The sequence below is a fragment of the Zosterops lateralis genome (assembly GCF_965231275.1).
Source record: "Zosterops lateralis genome assembly, chromosome: 1".
Taxonomy (NCBI): domain Eukaryota; kingdom Metazoa; phylum Chordata; class Aves; order Passeriformes; family Zosteropidae; genus Zosterops; species Zosterops lateralis.
Window position 1 is genome coordinate 92,583,243 of NC_139762.1, and position 14,260 is coordinate 92,597,502.

General features: G+C 40.2%; 1 protein-coding gene across 5 annotated transcripts in view; it reads right to left on the reverse strand.

Moving 5' to 3' along the window:
• Positions 1–14,260, reverse strand: part of CARMIL1 (capping protein regulator and myosin 1 linker 1) — a 192,058-nt gene that overhangs the window by 12,017 nt on the left and 165,781 nt on the right. For all 5 annotated transcript variants that reach the window (XM_083859964.1, XM_083859965.1, XM_083859962.1 and 2 more), the window contains 4 exons: positions 11,616–11,682; positions 11,101–11,297; positions 7,011–7,117; positions 4,468–4,897 (listed from right to left, as the gene is read on the reverse strand). In XM_083859964.1, the coding sequence (XP_083716090.1) occupies positions 4,468–4,897; positions 7,011–7,117; positions 11,101–11,297; positions 11,616–11,682 (801 nt within the window). The remainder of the gene's footprint in view (positions 1–4,467; positions 4,898–7,010; positions 7,118–11,100; positions 11,298–11,615; positions 11,683–14,260) is intronic.

Genomic DNA, 14,260 nt, shown 5'->3' on the forward strand with positions numbered 1-14,260 from the left:
GAGGACTTCTGGTTTATGTGCTGATATTTTGCCTGTCTTCTCCTGTCAAAAACAAGTTTCCTAATGTCTTGGCCCCTCAAAAAAAAAACCCCAAAAAACTGCAGACATTTTTGTCATGTTATAGATAAGTGAGCTTGAAATCTATGTATTCATCAGGAGAAGCTTAGATATGCAGTACTTGTAAAAGAACCAGCCTCCTTTTACTGCCTTACTTGCTACCAAAGCTTAGGCAGAAGGACAAAAGGGAGGATTGCAAAAAAAGCACATAGAAGTAGGTTCAGGCTGCACAAAGAGAGAAAGCCTTATAAAGAAAAGAGTAGGGATAAAAGTGAGATATTTTTTTAAACTATAAAAGTAAAGATAGACTTCTGCAGGCAGACAGCTTCAATCTTGATCTTTATTTGCTATTTCAAGACAGTGAGTGTGGCAAATGACTTAAAGCAAATGGTGTGTTCTGATGACCACTGCATTTGGTTAAATACCCATGCATAAGTCAGGCTGATGTGTTCAGGTCACTGCTACTGCTCCAACACCAGCTCTGACTGTCCCTCCCATAGCATTCAGAAATCTCTACCATGTGCCACACAGTGTACAAACATGATCACTGCCCTTTGGGGGTTATGATCTGAAAGACTGCTAAGTATAGCATGCAGGTAAAAATGGGACAACAGGAAATTAGGAAGGAAGAAAATGGTTACAAGTAGCAGGAGTACATACCTACTACAAAAAACCTAAAGTTTTTAGAGTGAAAATAGTATTTCAAATACAAGCATGAAGAAATTATCTCTATATATCCATGTTGACTGCATGCCTTTCCCAGGCATCTCAAGAGAAGATGATTTTAGGGAGTGATGCAGAAGACAGTGTAGGTGGCCTTACAGATTTACTGATACCTCCACTTTGCTCATGTCATTTCACAGCTCCTAAAACAAAGCCTCTCTTCAATACAACAAAGAGAATGGAGATGCTGAGTGTTTGCCATTTCTGTATAAGACCTGGCAGGATGATGCTATCTCCCAACTTCTCCTCTAAGAAGAGGTGAACACTTAAAATGGCACACTGCATTAAGGAGGGTGCTATTAGAATAATCATTAACTTCCTGTACTGTAAAACTACCCTGATACAATGAAGTCTTCTGGACAGATGAACTCTAGAAATGCTGTGATTTGCAGGGCCAGAATATTTAGCTAGGGTGTCCATATGGACAAAACAAATCTCCAAAGATAGAAGGAACATTAGGGCTTTGTGCCACTGGGCAGAAACACAGTTTTTATTCCCATTCCTTGACTGACATTGATATTTTGGCTAAATTCTCACCTGTTCACCTCCTAAAGTTACACATTTTTCTGTAAGACTGTCTTGGCTATATATTTTTAAAGGGAATACCACTCTCCTTTTGCTGGATTTTTCTTCTGTACCTTGGAAAAAACACCTTTTTTTTTGCAACAATCTTTTGATGGAATGTAAATTCTCATGAACTTTCAGTGAGAAACTGATTTTCTTATACAAATACTGAAGAAAGATGCATAACACTTAGCTACAGTAAATGACTTAGGAGAGCTGCATGACTGTATGAAACTAATTTCACTGTGGTTCCTTCCTCCCTCTCTAATTATGGGACAACTGGGGAAATATGACCATGTACCAAGGCAAGTAGAAAAGCCACTGTTGGCACCTATTAGTGTAGTACTTAAAAATGCAATTAGGATGTGAGCATGTTTGGCTACCTACTGTACACACATTACAAACAGCTTATGGTCCCCAGACAACACTAAACACTGGCTGCAAAAATTTACCCTGAGAAGTCATATTAATGCAGATGAATTCATCATGTAGATAAATAATGCCCAGGCTGTATTTTTAATAGGAATTTATGCAAGGCTGGGAAACACTGCAGAGCTGGGTGCCACTGAGAGGGAATAAACAGGCTATGTATGAATGATGGTTTCCTTGTGGGCCTTGCTCCAGGTATTTAAAAATCCAGTGTGTAACGCTAGATGGAGCTAAAAGATCTATTTATGTGCACCCTGAGGCAACAGTGATCTGCAAATACTTGACTCTACCATTAGTGCCAATTCCCACGTTGTGTTCTAAGCAAAAGAAAACAAATGCATTTACCATCTTTCCATCTACTCTGCACCTGCTCATGACTTTTATCTGTAACAAGACTGTGGTAGGGTATGAATGAAATAGTAAATTCCTTCTGGCTTTGTTTTCATGTAAAATAGCTCAGAATATAAGCAGCCATCTGTACCTTACAGGAAAACACAATTTTCTATCATACTGAAATTCTGATAAATTTGAAGATGTTACAGAACTTGATATCATAACCATCCTAGACAATGTAGCAGTGGGATGCTGTCTTCTGCAGCTCAAGTGTTAGGACACTGTATGATTTTCACCTTCATGAGCATCATGAATGAAAGTGCAAACCTAAATTATTTGATATTGTGGTGGATGAAGTATGTGAAAAATGCTTTTGAACAGCAGTTCAATTTTGTGTCCTCTGAGCAACATTAAGGATAGATAACTCAGTACTCTGCTTTGTACAGATTCCTATTTCAGTTCAGTTTTATTGTCACTCTTTTATATATGTATACGTATAAAGACATAGTTTTGCATTTCATAAATACTAAATCATTCAAAAAATAAAATCAATAACATTATTTTCTTACCTGAAATAAAAGGACTAACCTTTCCAGCCAGTAAATAAGTTAAGTGTCGTTAAAAAACCACCCAAAGCCTTGGAATAAGAAACAACTTTTCCTTCTAATGGATGAAATTAAAGCTTCCAATTAATGTTATGAAAGCTTGCTAACTGAAGAGGACTTTTACTTTTCCCCCTTATAAAAAATATTACGCATGCTAATATTCTACCTCAGTCATGTCCGTCCATATCTGACTCACTGTAGAGAACAAGTGTTAAAAATCCAAAGAGCATGAAGCATGCACAATTATGCACTTGTAAAAATTCATATAATCTGGAATAGCTTGGTATTTTATAAATTACAGGCAGAGCATAATATTCTTATTTAAAATCATATGGCATTTTATTTGAAAACTTGGTGCTTTAGAAGTCAATGAGACTATCCATGGGCATTACTTAATACCAATGAGAAAGGAGGGAATTGGTCATTCTTCAGGAAAATCATTTTTGCACTAAGGATCCCTTAAATGATCCATAGACAACTGCATTAATTCAAATCTACTTATGACAAGACTCTGGTGTCTGCGGGAATGGCTCACACATCATGGCAAGTACTGTGAGACTATAAAGAAAGGTAAAAATGGACTTTGGGTGCCTTGCTTGGCCACAGCAAGACAACTCTGTACATATTAAAGGAAGGAAAACACAACACAGCACGAGATCAGCTTTGTTGTAAGGTAACACCTTTTAAATTACAGGGGACAGCGATGGCAAATGGAGAACATCTGAGAGGAGGAGAGAAGTGAAAAAAGGCTGATTCTTTGGTACTTGTGATATATGCCAGTTGCAGCTGGCAGGAAGCAGAGGATAATAACGGGGAAGACCAATGGCAAATGGGCATCTGGCAAAATAGGCCAGCACAGAATGCTTTGGAGGAACACAAGGATATTCCACTCTGTACATTTGCAGAGCAAAGCAAAGTTCTTGCCCAGGATTAGCACTTCACAGAAGAGAAAATTACAGAGAGCAAAGGGAATCTGGACAGACAATTGGAAATCATTATTTAACAGGTTATTTTCTTTCACTGTTAGTATTTGAAATATATAAATCAAAGGCATAAAAATAATTAGGTGTGGTACAAAAAGGCATAAAAATCAAAAAGTGCAACAAGGAAAGTACATGCCAAATATTGAAAAGTGACTGGTAGTCAGATTGACTTCTCTGCATGGAATATATAATTTAATATACAGACCTCTCCATCTGTCTACATCATTTTCTGAAAGAGAAGAGTACAGCCAGCCACCACGGTAGTTAACACTGCCACATACCTGAGGTACTGGTGTGCAAGGGACACACAGTAAGAAGCCTGTCCTAGTTTTACCTTTTCTGAAGCAATTCCAGTATGCACTGTGAACCAACCACACATCATAGAGAGTGGAGACACTGAGCTGGGCTTACTAGTTGGCCCCAAGTTATTCTGTGATATGTACAAACAATTACATGTCCTCTTTTGTGTTTGTGATGTTCTGACACCAAGCGCAAGGGCAAGTGTCACCCCCTCCCCAAGGGGAGTGAAAGCATAGGCTTAAGGGTGCAGCTCCTGCACTACATGGGCAGCCTGTGCCTTGGCCAGGCTGTTGGTGTTAAACCACCATAGCAGAGAGCAACCCTCTTGCAGGAACACCACAATCCCTGTTGGAAAGCAGGACTGATGTGCCAAGCCCAAGCCACCAACCCTTGCAGACCCAACCCACCTCTCCTGAAGACACACAGTTTTGCTCCTTTTTATAACAACTCAAAAGAAATCAAATTGCCTTCACCTTTTGAGCAGAGGCTGCTCTCTTCTCCTGCTTGGCTTTCATTTCTGCGAGAAGTCCACTGCCCATCACTTGCACGCCATACCTCCGGCCTCCCTGGGGGCTTCCCTTGCTGTCACCCCTCTCAGCTTTTGCCACATCATCTGTCTGCAGCTCCTCCAGTGAGTCTGGTGTCTTTAACTCCTCGGATCTCTCTGCACCATTCTGCTCTGCAGGCTTTGCCTCCTTCTTGCTTGTGTCTAAAGCTGGACTTTTTGTGGCAACCTTGGGTGAGGAGGGCTCCTCTGCGACTGACACAGTCTGGGGGCGTTCGGATTTGGAGCCTCTTGATTTGATTAAGTTAAGGAAACCACTCTTCCTTGAGTCTCTTTTCTTCTTCTCATCACCTGCTTCACTGTGCTCGCTGCCATCTGAACTTTTAGTTGATGGTCTCCTAAAAAAGACAGACATTTCAAACTTCTCTCCACTCCCCTCCTCCCTTTTTTAAACATTATCAAACAACTTCTTCCAGGCAAAGCTAATCTTTTATGTGACCCATATATTGCCCTAGGCCCAACCATTACCTGGTGTCTCTATATTACAAATAGAACAAATAGCATTGATCATACAATCTTGAGGATTCCTGTGATTGCTTTGTGCAGTTGTTTCATCTGACTGGGCATCCAGCTGTTTCTAACACCAGGCAGAACTCTAACCAAGCTGTCTATGCATGTATATATCAGGTTTGCATGGCAAGGTTTTGGTAGAAGGGGGTCTACAGGAGTGGCTTCTGTGTAAGGAGTCCTCCTGCTGAAGAGGAGGGAGCAGCAGAGAATGTGTGATGAACTGATGGCAGCCACCATTCTCTCTCCCCCTCTGCCACTGGGGAGGAGAAGGTAGAGAAAACCAGGACTGAAGTTGAGCCCTGGAAAGAGGGAGTGGTGGGGAGAAGTATTTTTAAGATTTCATTTATTTCTCATTATCATAGTCTGATTTGATTGGTAATATATTAATTTTTTTCCCCTCAAGTTGAGTCTGTTTTGCCCAAGATGGTAACTGGAAAGACATCTCTCCCTGCCCTTATCTCAACCCACAAGTTTTTCATTATATTTTCTCTCCTCTGTCCAGCAGGAGGGGGGTGAAGGAGCAGCTATGGGCATAGGATCAACCCACCACAACATACAGTTTTACTCTGTTTCCAGAGCACACTGCCTCTGGTTTGTATCTGCCCATTAGTAAAAGGAGAAAAACTGATCTAGGGACATGTTTAACACAGCTCTTGGGAGATCTTGTTCCTTAAGGGCTCTTCTTAAAATAGGAACTAGCTGGCACAGCCACTTTCAGTAAGAAATACAGAGGTCACTTTTATAGTGCAGATGCTCATCCTAAAAAAAAAAAAAAAAAAAAGCCACAAAACCCAAAAAGAACTAACAAGCAAAACCAATCCCTGAAGAATCCACCTGCCACTAAGATTTTCTAGAGGCATCTTCCAAGCAGAGTCACACTTTAAGGGTGAAGCTGAGCACATACACATTCTGCATAAAAGCACTCAAACTGGAAAGAGAGCCACTGGTGTCTCAAATAAAGATCCTCAGCAAAGAGCATGGTCAGGGATGGGTAAAACAGGGATGATGCAGGTTCACAGGGACATCTGAAATGAGCAGCTGGCAGGGACCCAAGGGAAGCACAGGAGAATGCATGCCTGTGAGCACCCTGAACTTAACCTGCTTAGGACATTTTTCAAAGCTACTGTAATTCCATGTCCACATAGTGTATCACACATGGCTTCACATGTCACTGTAGGTATCTATAACTCATAGTGACTTTAGAACATTTGCTTTTCCTGGCACAGCTATCTACCAGTCAACACTTTGCGTTTTCCTTAATGGATGTCACATACAGCACAGAAAAGGTCATTCCAAGTTACCTGGAAATCACCCTTGCTTTCTCATTTAGTTATGGAGATACTCTGTGTATGCACTTGCACAAACACGCATGAATTCAAGAACATCTACATGCATGGTTCTGTAAATATACAGCCAGCTCCAAAGCAACTGCATAACCTCTATAACCCTTATATGAAGAAGGAGACATCTTTCAGAATAAAGTTTTGCTTAAACCTGGAATACTACAAATTGATGAAATGCATCTTTAACACATTTCAAAACCAGCATAAATCCATTGCCATCTATGAAAACACTGTACCCAAGAGCATTCCTCAGTAGGGAGAAATACTCGTTTACAAGGAGCATGAGGGAGACTCACAACCAATACACAGCTCTGCTTCAGCTCTAATGAGCTTCACTGAAGGGCAAAATGAACTCCGAATTATAAAAATATACACTAGTCATTAATCCCCCCAACATGGTATAGCAATGCAATTTATTCCAAAGGGCAGGTAATTGAATTCACAATGTCTTGACTACTAAGGTATTTTCTGACTTTGACAACTGCACACTTGGATATTGGGAACAGGAGTCAAACACAGCTTGAAAGTGCTGCTTGCCCAGCTATCAAGATCGACTTTTTTTTTTAAAGTAACTTCTAAAAAAATTTTTTTAACTTACTTTGAGTCCATTTTTGTCACCTTCTTAGTGAAAAATTCATCCACACCTTCATCCACTCTTCCCATGAGGCCATTCTGATCCCCTTCTGGTGGTACTCCAGCAGACACCTGACAGAAGAAAAAACCTCTCTGTTATATAATAATCTAAGCATGTTTGCTCCAGTGATAATAGTTAAGACATTAGAAAAGTTATGTGTGCCAACCAAAACTCAGTGCAGACAACAGAATCACCACTGGAATTCCTCCTCTAGCCAGGCCAGCTGATGCATTACATCAAGTGCAAAGTAACCTAAAACACCAGTGACAAACTGGATACCGCAATGAATGAGGCTAGGAATTAAACGCCTTGGGCTTGAGAGAATAGAGCACTAGGTCAGTCAGACAAGCGAAAGAACTCAGAAAAAATAAAATCTGATCAGGTAGTGACATGAAGAGAAAGTATTTTCAACAGCCAGTTGTTTCCTTATTTGGAGAAAAACCTATTTTCTGGATTTTGGACTTAAGAAAATTAGAAACAGAGCTCCAGTAGGCTAACAGAGCCTTTTATAATTCATTCAGTCTAGCACTTCCAAAAGCAGAGACTCTAAATACAGAACTGGGTATTCCACTTCAGGAACCAAATACAGACTTTTGCTCAGTCTCTGAAAACAGCAAACCTGCTCCCCACCTGCAGTTTCAATGCCCACATTTTGAATATGAGTGACCGCAGGTGTATAAACCAGGCTGGCTTTGAAAAACCTGCCAATGACAAAGGTCCTGTAAAAATTAGCTGGTGACTGCAGCCTCCTGAACATGAAACAAGGAGTCTCCTGGGAGGATTTCTCATGTGGTCTAGCTCCTGTAGGTGGCTTTGATGTGGAAAAGCTCTACTACCAGTAAAGAGACTTCCTTCTATTTAAATACCACATGGATACCTTTTAGATGGCTACAGAGGACCCCCCAAGACCCAACCCAGTTGTATTCTTGGTAGTGCTGGGAACCAGGACACAAAATAACAGGGTTTGCAATTTGAAACAATTCAAAGCAAGGAATCTCCTAGTTGCCACCATAACTTGAGTAATCCCAACACCTCTTCTGATGTGGAATACAAACTCTTTTTTATGCTTCAATACTCTTTAAAGCTGCTATTAATATCAAACCCAGTCTCATTAAGTCAGGAAAATGGGCTTCATAGGAACCAATGCTTTGACAGAGCCGTGAAACCTTTTACTTTCCACTCCAGAACCCTGTTATTTTTGTTATCTAAGATAATAGTTAGTATTTTATTGATACCTGCTGTAGCAATGTAATACTGATCTGAAAGGAGCCCATGTGATAATGACTGCTTTATAAACTGGCAACAGATTTTCTGTAAAGAACAGTTCTATTCTAAATCAACACAATGATTTATCAGATTTCCAACTCTGCCACCTTTGGTATGTTCTGTAGAGAACTTGTTTAGCTGGAACATCTGACATTAGGCAGGAGTGCCCATGCCTTCAGCTGGGTTGGTCTTGGTCACAAACTGCTTGCCACCAGCATCTCAACCAAAACACAAAATAAAAGTGAATAATGCATTTTAACAGAAATGAGAAACCACTTCATATTGATATTGGAGTCCTCCAGATAGTAGGGATAGACATGAAAGTATCAAAAGTAAGAGCGCCTCCTGAAGGGGTCCTAATTCCAGGATTGAATGATCTACAGCAAATGAGAAGATTTACCTCATAAAAAGAAAACAATTTACATCTGAAACAGCAGCAAGTTCCTAAAAATTAATGAAAGATATACAGAAATATTGAGGGTCTAGTAAGGTCCTCAAGGCACAGGATATTCTTATAGCTGTTTGTTGTAACACTTTTTAGTATTAGCATTTACTGTAAGACTGAGCTCTGGTTTATTTTGTGTTTTACCCTCCTAACTCCAAAAAAAAAAAAAAAAAAAAAAAAAAGAAAGCAAGAAAGAAAAAAAAAAAGTGTTAAGTCTTCATTTGTCCTTTTTTGTCTCTCTTTTAGCTTAAGTTTAAAAGCAAGCATGTTTCTTTGTTAAGGAAAAAAATGGCTCTGAAGCAGAAATAAATAACATGAATCACAATCTCTTTTATACATTAGAGATTCATCTCTTTTGCTGTACTTAATCTTCCCACATGAGGGAAGAACTCATGAGGTTAAGATCTCACAAAAGTCTAAATTATAAACAACTGTTTTATCATTTTGCTTCAAAGTTAAAGCTACCTGGGAGTGTATGGTTTTGAGTTTTTCTTTTTTTCCCTCTCTAAACACTCATGCCAGTAGAAACTCTAATAAAGCTATAAATCTTTCTTCTGCCCACCCACCCAACTCAAGTTAAAAGTCTGCTTCTCTTTTTTTCCTCCATTTTCTCCTTTCTTTTCTTACATTTTTCAGGTTCCAAAGAACAAATCTGTTTTCCAGCAAAACCAGAGAGTCCAACTACGATAATCTGAGATCCCTTGAATTACTAAATACAAATAATGGGAACAGCAAACAACCCAGCAGAGCTCATTTAAGTGGCAGAAAAGGTCAAGATTTTGCCTCTTGCATTTCAAGTGCTTTCCCTAAGCACTGCTGTCTGTATTCTTGAAGTGGCAAAACCAGCAGCAAATCAAGTCTGCAAGCAATGTCACAGTCCACTCAGGACTCTGACCTCCAAAATCTGGCTGTTTCATTTTCAGAAGCATCAAAACAAACATCTTAAGTCTTTCAAAATTTTGTTTAGACTCCTTTTGAGGTCAGAACTAATAAGGAACTCATGGTTCATAAAAACAAGACAGGACAAATGAGTTTAAAAATAAATCTCCTTTCAATTTCTGCAACTAAATAAACTCTCAATTTCCTAATGAATTCAATATGGATGAGCATTCCCACAACACTGCACTATCATGGGAAGTAAGACTCCTCCTCTTCAAGGAGTGACCCTTTTATTGCTGTTGAAGAAGATACTGTATGTTCCAGCTCCCTGCCTGTTAGCCAAGCACTTGCCCCTCCCACGCCCCGACTCCTTCCACCTCCCTGAACTGATGGCACACGATGCACTGAGTTTGGCAGCAACTGGGAAAACACGTGTGTTCTGCAGCAATGGAACTGGGAGAAGTAAACACAGATGTGTTTTCACTACATGGCGACATGCAGTGAAAGTAGGAAACATGGAAAGACATGGAAAGTAAGCTTGAATATTCCCTTTGGTCAAATATTTCTCCCTTTCCAAGTGGTACAAAAAGCACTCCACTGCCTGATATGATCTTTCCCAGCATGGGAAATTTTCAAGGATCCTCTCAATTGGAAATCCTCAGGAAGCAGAAGAGGCCACAGGCATTTCTTCTGAGGCAGCCTAACACAGAGAGGCAATGGCTGCCCCTTGATAGGGCTACTTATCATATCAGCTGTGCTGTGAGATAACTCTGTGCCTCCTCCAGATCTGTCCTTACATACCCTGAGGACACCATCACAGAAATAAATCTGATGTGGTGTGCCAAGGAAATGGAACTGGAACTGTGGGAACTCCACGCACGTATATTGAGTTCACACCGATGCCTTTGGTGAACAGACAGTGCTCTTCTGTTTTGCCTTTCTAAGGCAGGCTTCAGCATGAAAAGCAGATCTGTGACTATGCAGATTTGCTGGCCCAAACACCATCTTCAGTTTAGGAGCTATGGGAAGCTGGGTGTCACAGAGTAGCTCCTCTGAGAGTTGACAGAAATAAGAATTTATGCCAAGTTACCACATCTTAATGCAGGCAGAAAAAAGGATTAAGACTTAACAAACCCTTGAAATATAATTGAAAAGTCTCATGGTATTTTGTGCATTTCCTGTGAAAGCTCCAAGCACCTCCAGAAACTGCTTCCATGAACAAAAAAAACCCAAAAGCAAAATAGAAAAGGATAAAACATATCCTGGATTTAGGCTGTTTCAAACAAAACAAAAAGCTTGTAATAAGGATAGCACACTGAAAGACATGAATACCAGAGAAAAATTAAGTAGTTGCTTATGGCTTTTACACCTTCAACCATTGTCCTCATAACACGACAAGACCTGATTCACGGCAAAAAGCAATCAACACATGACATTGCCAGCAACATTTTAATGTAGACTCACTGCTGCTTGGCTGGGCTGCTGCTTTTTATTCCTTTTGGGCCTTAATTTTGTAAAGTGTTCCAGTTTCCTTCCTTCTTCTGATGGCAGCTCTGAAATGAATCCAGAAGTTCGCTTGTCTGGCCTGCTGGAAGGAAATGGTGGGTCTTCTATATGGATAGGTACTTCTTCCAGTGCTTTATCTAGATCAAATTCCATTTCTAAGAAAAATCAAAACTTTCTAATTAGATTTAACGTGATATTTAAAACAAAAGACAATGCCATTCCTCTTTTTGATGGCAAATAATTACAAGCACATTCAGGAAACTTAGCTACAACATCTCTGTGAGCAGACAGAGGACAGTGAGCAACTATTTACTATCAAACACATTAGCAGAGTCCCAAAACAAAGCAGCCAGTGTGGGCCACAAATGCAATCCAGAGAGAGGGAGAATCACCTGTGCTTTTCAATCAAGAATCATCTAGAACCACCTCAGGCAAGCAAAGAAAAAAAATTGTTTTAAGGAATTCTCACTTACCAAAAGCTCTGGACACTGGCCGGAGCATTCTACTGTGGATGCTTTTCCTTTTTGATTTAGGAGTCATCTATCAACACAAAACAAAACAAAAATTATTTTATGGGACAAAAGAAATTACAACAAAACAGTTTTTCAAGCCTATGAACCATTTAAAGATCTGATTTGACTTATAACCAGAAAGGAATGGGTTTTTTCCTCCCTCTCTCATACATTCAGAACTTTTTCTAAATTTATATTTTGTTCAACTGACTTTGTGCAGAACCAGGGAGGTAACCCATTTTTCCCCACTAAAACTGCAGGCTGCACAAAGGATGATTATTGAAATTGCCCAAGCATTAACTCTTTGATCCCCAACTGTAAAACAAGGGAACTATTGAAATCTCATCTCTGCAGAGATCATGAGGGACTCATTTAAGACTTAATTACTTTGTTCAATATTACACAGTTAATGACAATACCAGGAATAGTCTTGTTCTGGCTTTTATTTTTGATACATAATACATTTCCTCAGTTCATTTGCTAGTGGCATGTTACTGGGAATCTATGCTTCTGGACATCACTCCACAGCTCACTGAACATGCCTAGGAAAATGAACCTTGGAGAATACAGAGCTTCTTCAAATAACAAAAACACCATGTCAGCGTCGGCAGTATCTGTAGCAAACACATGACTTCCCTGGACTTTAGACACATTGAGAAGAGGTGGAAAGTTCAGCATACATTCAACACAGTTACTGAATTATATGCTATTAGCCTTCTGATCTTCACGTTGCCAAGTAAAGGAGTACAGTTGCCTTAAGAGCACAAATACCCAGACTTAAGACTCAAGTTTGTTCTTTTTCGAAAAAAAGTTGTCTTTCTTGTCTTGACTGAAGCCTTCTAAAAGTTTGCATTATGAGAAAGACAGTTTTGCTACAGGAAGTGGATGCATCACCAATTTCAAACCTCTTAACATACCTCAGCATTGTTAGATGTTTTGTTTAAAAGTTGATTTGACCTGCAGGTTTTTTCAAGAGTTAATTTTAAATCACTCAGCTTCTATAAAGATGGGCTCCTTTTGTGGTAGAGTTGGACATGCTGGCTTTAGTGATACCCATATACTTCCATTAACTTCCTAGTCTTGAAGCCTAGTGACTTCAAATCCAGTGACTTCAAATTCTGGAGTATCAGTCAGCAAGCTGTTATGGCTTGCCACTCATTGGCAGAATTGTTAATAAAGTTTAGTAGTATCAATTTTATATCAGCCAAAAAAGGCATAGTTGGCATTAACATTTCAGACAAATCATGAACTGTCAAAGGCAAACATTTGCTAGTTTTTATGTATGGAAATTTCAGTGTACAGACTCGCATGTGCTAAATTCATATTCCCAAAGTAGTCACGAAGACCATTAGGCCACTACTCACATGCTCAGGGTTATGACAGATTTTGTTGACAGGACAGTTATTACCCATGTTCTCAAGACCTGAAAAGGACTTGAAGACTACAGAGTGGGCAGTGATAGCACTGCCTGGGCAACAGAGCTCTGGTTTTATTGACATGTACATCGTTGGGAAAAAACAATGGATATGTTTGCATGTCGCTGGTTTCCACTACCATATTTGACAACCACCAGTAAATGACAAAATAGTTTCAAGACCAGCCAGGAAGTAGTTTACTACCTGAGCAGACTTGCTCTGACACTAATGAGCAGGCAGTGCTGCTGCATCAAAAGGTCAGACACTACTTTCAGAGTTATCAATAAATTAAATGCAACAGGTTTGATGGCGAGTGGCTGAAGAGGTGCTGAATATTTTCAGCAGGACTGCAGTGGACTGTGCAAGAGGTAGGCAGCTGGGCAGTCTCTGACCTGCACACCTCAACAGCTGCCCATCCATCCCCTAAACCTGAAACAACCAAAGCATTGGCACCTCATGTAAGAAAGAGTTGAAGCAGCTCAGCATTTGGGGGACAGTAATTGCAAGTCACTATCAGTAGTCCTGGTTTCATTTCCAGTCATAGCCCATTTCTCTTGTTAAGGTATATTCACATGCATTTTGGTCTGTTTCCCAATTTTCTGGGGTGATGTGACTGGGAGTTACATTTCATATGTATGACAACTCCTGTGCTAAAGAAGACCATAAAGGAGGGCAGAAAGCATGGCTGATGGAAAAGCTCTGATCACTCAGCAGCTGCCCAGCCACAGCCAGTGCTCTGAGGAGATGAACACAGACAAGCTGAGAGCTGCCTTGGCCCAGGGCACCACAGCAAAACAGCACAGGGCAAGTTTCAAGCTTCCTGTGCAAGGACTGGAATGCTCCAAATACTTCTCCAACAGTCAGGAACAGAATGATTTCATTTTCCTTCCCAGACAAGAAAATGCCCCCAGATGACCTTGCAGAGCTTGTGCTGATGACCATAAGCCAGCCAGTCTTTGCTATAACTTACTGTCAGCTTGGCATGATCCATCAGCAGCTTGGTTGCTGGGGATAAAGGCAGAGGGATAGAGATGCTTCCCATTTGCTTTAACAGCATGAATAACAGCTCCACATACACTTTTATTTGAAAACCTTCTGTTTTCTAGCCTGTTTAGGAAGTGCACAGATGAAAGGCTTCTTGCCAAGTGAACTTTCTAGATCACACGCAGAGCAAAATGGGTCAAAGCATTA